The sequence below is a fragment of the Eucalyptus grandis genome, chromosome 10 (assembly GCF_016545825.1).
Source record: "Eucalyptus grandis isolate ANBG69807.140 chromosome 10, ASM1654582v1, whole genome shotgun sequence".
Lineage (NCBI taxonomy): Eukaryota > Viridiplantae > Streptophyta > Magnoliopsida > Myrtales > Myrtaceae > Eucalyptus > Eucalyptus grandis.
Window position 1 is genome coordinate 33,818,812 of NC_052621.1, and position 5,918 is coordinate 33,824,729.

The 5,918-nt window shown below is 40.1% G+C and overlaps 1 protein-coding gene across 1 annotated transcript; it reads right to left on the reverse strand.

Moving 5' to 3' along the window:
- Positions 1 to 938: 938 nt before the first annotated feature.
- Positions 939 to 5,667, reverse strand: LOC120288847 (probable LRR receptor-like serine/threonine-protein kinase At1g05700). The gene is made up of 10 exons (XM_039303015.1): positions 5,469 to 5,667; positions 5,225 to 5,372; positions 5,024 to 5,095; positions 3,101 to 3,181; positions 2,808 to 2,944; positions 2,459 to 2,653; positions 1,899 to 1,961; positions 1,631 to 1,803; positions 1,480 to 1,533; positions 939 to 1,163 (listed from the first exon to the last, which is right to left on the reverse strand). Exons 1-10 carry the CDS (start codon positions 5,665 to 5,667, stop codon positions 939 to 941), a joined length of 1,347 nt encoding a protein of 448 aa, XP_039158949.1.
- Between the last annotated feature and the right edge of the window lie 251 nt (positions 5,668 to 5,918).

A 5,918-nucleotide genomic window follows, 5' to 3' on the forward strand; every position in this document is an offset into this window, starting at 1 on the left:
CAGGATAAAAACTTACATGTTTTTTCATTTATTTGAATGACGAAAAAGCCACCTTAGGGAAGTAAACCCTGGACCGGTGAATAATCCGACTTCACCATCATGGATCCGGTAAGTAATGAGCCAAAACCGAAACAGGTTAATTCTGCAACCTACCTGGCTCGCGGTGCTAGACTAGGTTGCACCGACACAGATACGTGAGATGCGACACGATACAACACGACATGCCGACATGTCATTTTTCAAAAAATAGAAAATTCCGACACATTCCGACACGTTATATATTAAATAAATATTTTAATATATAAATGCATAAATAACTAAATAATAATAATAATAATAATAATAATAATAATAATTATTATTATTATTATTATTATTATAGCCTAGAATTAATCTATGCTAAAAACATTAATCCTACATTTGTTAGTATCATTCATTGTTTTAATTTGACAAATTCAATTACATTTCATTGTAATAATCCATAAAACTTGGAGGAAAAAACAAGTAATCCACGTTTCACTATTAAATTTAAAATTTAGCAATAAGAAAAAAAAACAATCAACATTCCATTAGGTGCGTGTGATTGAGAAGAGTCCATAAGTAATTTTTTTTAGCTTATTTTATTTTATTTTTAAATATATTTATATTTAGACCCCAAAAGTATTGTAAATTTGTAAAAATAACCCATGCATGTTGGAGTCACGTGTCGGAGCGTGTTGGAGGCAGTTGACTATGTGTCCAATTTTCCGACCGCGTGTCAGAGCGTGTCGGACACGACACGTCCGATACGAAGGGTTCTAGAGAGTGTCCGCGCAATCTAGGTGCTAGATCGATCTCCGAGGAGGTCAACTCAAAGGACCCAGAAGCATTGGCTTCAAGAGATAGGCATTCTTTGAGCTCAGACAAGACATGGTTTATGTCAGACCTGCCCATCGAAGTTACTCATGCAGGACATTGCTGTCTCCACTGCTTTCCACGCCGATGCAGTGTTGAACTGGCCTTGGAGCCTCTGGTCCACAATGCTGTATAGATCCCCTTGTTCTATGAGAGGAGTCATCCATTGGATGATGCGGGTGCTGCTCTTCAGGCTCCTTATGATGGCCAGTCGGCCAGTAATGAGCTAGAGCAGTATGATCCCAAAGTTGTACACCTCGCTCTTCCAACTAAGATTGCCAGACAATTGAAATCTGAAAGTCGGAAAGCAAGTTTTGTTCAGCACAACTATGGAGAGCCAGAGGCATGAGAGATACTAACAATTTGTGGGCAAAAGCTTTTCTTAAGAATTGCTAAAATGTTGGAATCAGGCCTAATCCCAATTGCCTAACTGAGACAGGTGCCCAGCAATTGGTCGGGCTGAAGATCGAGCTTTAGCCGATGCCCAAGCCATCTTATTTGTTATATATCACAGAAATTCAACTAACAATCTGAGGCTCCGCAAGAGGGAGATGAGATTGCCCAAGCCTGCTTCAACTAAATTACCTTATTCTTAGGGTAGTGCCTTGTGGAGCCTAATAGGCACAAATTTAGCCCAAGCTGTGATAATCATATACTGTTAAAATCACTGTACAAATGATAAGGTCTAGTTTCAAGGTTAATAGTCTTGAGATCACTCACTTGGGATCGAGGTAACCTGGCTTGCCAGCTGGGCTAGTTGAAACGTAACAGTCCTGATCGGTTGCGAAAGCTTTGGTAGCCCGAAATCTGCTATCTTCGCTTGCATGTGCTCGTTCAATAAGATATTTGATGTTTTAAGATCTCTATGGATAATAGGCGGTTTGCAACCATAATGCAGATACTCTAAACCTGCATCAAGTCGGAAAATACCAGATTGCCATGCACTTTCACATGTTTTGTCTAATGAAAGCAAATCGATCATTATTGCTTCGTCCAATTTTTACCTTGAGCAGCATCGATTGCAATGTTCAATCTTTGTGACCAGCTCAAGAGATTCACAATATCTTCTGTAGACATAAAGAAACAGGCGCAAGAAAGTCACCTCAATGAATGCTTTTCGAACCCAATCGTATTGCAAACATTAAGGAGACAAGTTACACTTCTACTAGTACTCTATACAGTTGCCTTGCTAGTTATGAACGTCCCTTATAACTGTTATAGATAGTTCATTGAGCAACCAATTTGGAAACACGATATTGCTATAGTACCACGTACCTGATAAAAGTTGCCTGAGGTTTCCATAATAATGAATTCGTAAATTAGTGCCATGCCACGAGCATGATCGCAATACCCAATTAGAGAAACCAAGTTCCTATGGTAAACAATCATCAGAAGGCATGCCTGCACTCAGCATAGAAAAAAGAAGAATCGTAAACTCGTTAAGAGTAAATAGAACGGTGGGCGCAACAGAAAAGGAAAAAAAGTCAATTTTGTGGATGGCGTTATCCATTCATAGAAAATCAATTCGATTTCATGTTCTGACATCGGCGAATTTCCTTGTGACCTTGCCGTGAAGACTGGCAGAGCATTTTAACCTCAACTTTGGAGCCATCATCAAGAGTTCCAAGATAGAATTTCCCAAATCCTCCTCCTCCGATCACTACCTTAAAGTTCTCAGTGAGGCGCAGGACTTCGTCGTATCGAAATAGTCGTTTCTTTATCATTTTGAATGCACCCTCATTTGGCTCGCTTGCGTTAACTAGACAAATGAAGACTAATTGATTACCATAAGTGATCATCGGGTAGAGTTTACAATTAAAAACAGAAATAAAAGTCACCTCGTCTTCTCCTTGTGGTTCTCCAAATTATGATGACGAGAGAGCACACGAAAATTAGGGAAAAAATGGATGAACCAGATACAATAACCGGCACAATCCATTTTTTCTTGTTCTCTGTTTGGCCCTTTGCGCCAGGACTGGGATCTCGCTCGGACACATATACTTGAGATATATATGGATTTCCTTCTACATTGTAATATTGAACAAGTTCTCTATAAAAAAGATTAAGATAACCGGGAAGAAATCTTGACTTTTTTGGGTTTTTTTTTTCCTTTACTTTGGCCTTAAACTAGCTAATAATTAGGAAACACAAATAATTAGAATTTTTATTGTCTGTTTGAAATAACTTCAAGTCTTGGGTCATGTACCTCAACTTCAACGTTCCATCAGCCACCTCCTTCATAAGGGCTTGAGGAATTGCACCGCTTACACTGTTTTCGCTTAAGTTTCTGCAAATGGAGAGAACAAAACGCATATTAACACTCTCATTTAGTTAATAATGACCTGTTCATGTTTACTGAGTTCTTGCATAACCAAACGAGAAGCAACATACTATACCAAGTCTTGGTAACTCAGAGGATTTGTAGGCTTGGTTTGGGCAAAAGATGTCGGTATTGGACTGCTCAAACCGTTGTTTGATAAATCCCTAAATGAAAGAGATGGCATTCTGAACAAGCAGATGAGCGACAAGGTGATTTGATATGGCTTTGCAGATGCAAATAATGTTTGTTGAATCTGTAAGAGTTTTCCTAATGTGAACTACATTAATTGATATTGTAATTTACTGTTTTACGGGATTAGTCTAAGGTAAGATAAAAGATTTCTTAATTAGTCTAATGTGGGGTTGGCTAGTGTGGACCGAGTTGAGTCTGGCCCGTTATAAGAGGATATGGTTGGGAATTTTATAAATAGTGCTCAAGTCTCTTTTCTAACCATAATTCTCACAAGTATCCTCACAAAATGAGCGTTCAAGGGTGAGGGGGCCGTCTCATTGAGCCAGCGATATAGAGGGCAATATAGGAAAAGTACTTGCGTGTGGATCATCGCTTTTCCGCTTCCACATCAAGAATGATAGATTCCAAAATAGGTGCGTTAATCTTTCTACTCAATTATTTATATTTTTGTTCTAGTTATGGAAATCATGGGATTGCAAGTTTTGCCTCTTATAAAATTGTCGGGGTAAGCACACTATCGGTGTCAAAAGTTATGTATGACGCTCACTTTGGTGACAAAAGTTTCCGTTGGATCATATAAGTGCCAAATCAAAAAAAAAAATGATCACTTTAGTGCCACCCGCAAGAGATTCCGGCCAGATTAATTACGTGGCCTTTATATTTTTTTTAAAAAAATTGCGGTGACTTTTAAACGACGTCGTTTTCCATCCTCTTCAAGAAACGACGTCGTTTTGCCATCATACGTGGACATCCCCGCAAAAACGACACCGTATAGCTCATATGTGGATTGAAATTAGGGTTTCTTTGTTTTTGCCGCTCGGCCACCATTGTTCGCCCACCATCGCTCGGCCACTGTCGCTCGGCCACCATTGTAGTTGCTCAACCAGGTGAACGAGGAGAGACTAAGATTGTTGCTCAAGCAAGAAGTGGTAGGAAGAATAGGAGGCAAAGGCGGAGGAGGAGGAAGAAGAGGGGTTGAAGGTGCCGCTGCTGGTGTGCTGCTGTTGTTGCTGCTGGTGCTTTGTTCTTGGTGCCGCTACTGGTGCGGCTACTACCTTCTCTCTCTCTCTCTCTCTCAATTTGGGGATTTAGGGTTCTAAGTTTGGGGAAAGACGCCAAATTGCGTCGTTTTGTTGTTTGTATGCTAACCCAACTTTCCGACAAGCCACATTAGCTTAAAAAATTAATAAAAAAGTGTCATATGTCGGATTTTCGGCCAAATTGATTGGCGTTGGCACTGAAATGATCGTTTTTCAAATTTTTGGCACTTAAGTGATCCAAAATAAACTTTTGGTACCAAAGTAAGCGCCGTACACAACTTTTGGCACCGATAGTATACTTACCCCTAGAATTGTCCCTCCTAAGAGGCTATATGTGTAGGTGATTGTATGCAAGTGGATATTTATTCACTGAATTTGTATTATGTCCAATGTTAGCATAATTTTCGGTTCACACAGAGGTAGCTTTTACATATCAAGTGTTCTTTTTCTTCTGCACGTGTATCTGTACTATTTTCTGTGTTCTCGAAAGTGTGTGTAGCTTGATTACTATATGATGAAAGATTAAAATCCTAATTTGCATATATTGGGAGATATATTAGGAGATATTCAAACTTACAAGATGGCCAAAGCCGTGAGATTGGAAAAGGAATCGGATACACCCCCTTTCAACAAGCTGGAGCTCAAATTCCTGTACAAATGCCACTTTCATTACCAAAAATCTGTCATTTGTTAAAAGAGATCTCAATCATTACGGCAACAAAGATTGACCAATTGCTTCAAGGTTCAAGTTTGGTCGAACTTAAATAGTTTCACCTACAATGAGGTGATCCTCAGAGGACTACCATAATTGCAACTCAATCCTTTCCACAAATAATCTTGACGAGCGCATGGATCGCCTTGCCAGCTATCTCGTACAATTGCAAATGTTTTCTTTATGTCGACAGTCACGTTGACTGCTATTTGTCCTATCGGAACGATATTATTAACTAATATAGATGAATCATACAGATGGAAAAATGTATGTGTCGCATGAAAACTGGAACAAGGCATGCATAAATTACCATCATTGAGTGCCGTCTGAGAGATCGGTAGATCATTAGTGTTGAAAATCTCGAGGGCGTTGATCATTGGCAGGAGGGTGGATTGGGACGTGGTGGCGAGAGTGAAGTTGATCTCGGTTTGACCAGTGATGGGCTGCGAAACAACAGTCGCCGGGGTCGAGTACTGTGGCCTGAGCATGGCGGTCAAGTTCCCTTCCATGGACACAGTGAAATCCCTCACTTGGCCCGGTCGAAGAACTTCGATCTCGGCGAAGTGTAAAACGATGTACCACGTTTCGCCGGGATTGGACGACCAATAAATGTACATCAAAGACCGGACTTTGTTTTATTTTTGTGCGGACATTAGCACTTCGGCTGGAACAACATAAGCATCGTTGCAGCTCGTTAGGTTGATGACCGTGGTGGAGGTAATCAATGTGAAAGCATCATACTCTTGGGCATCCCAAATGC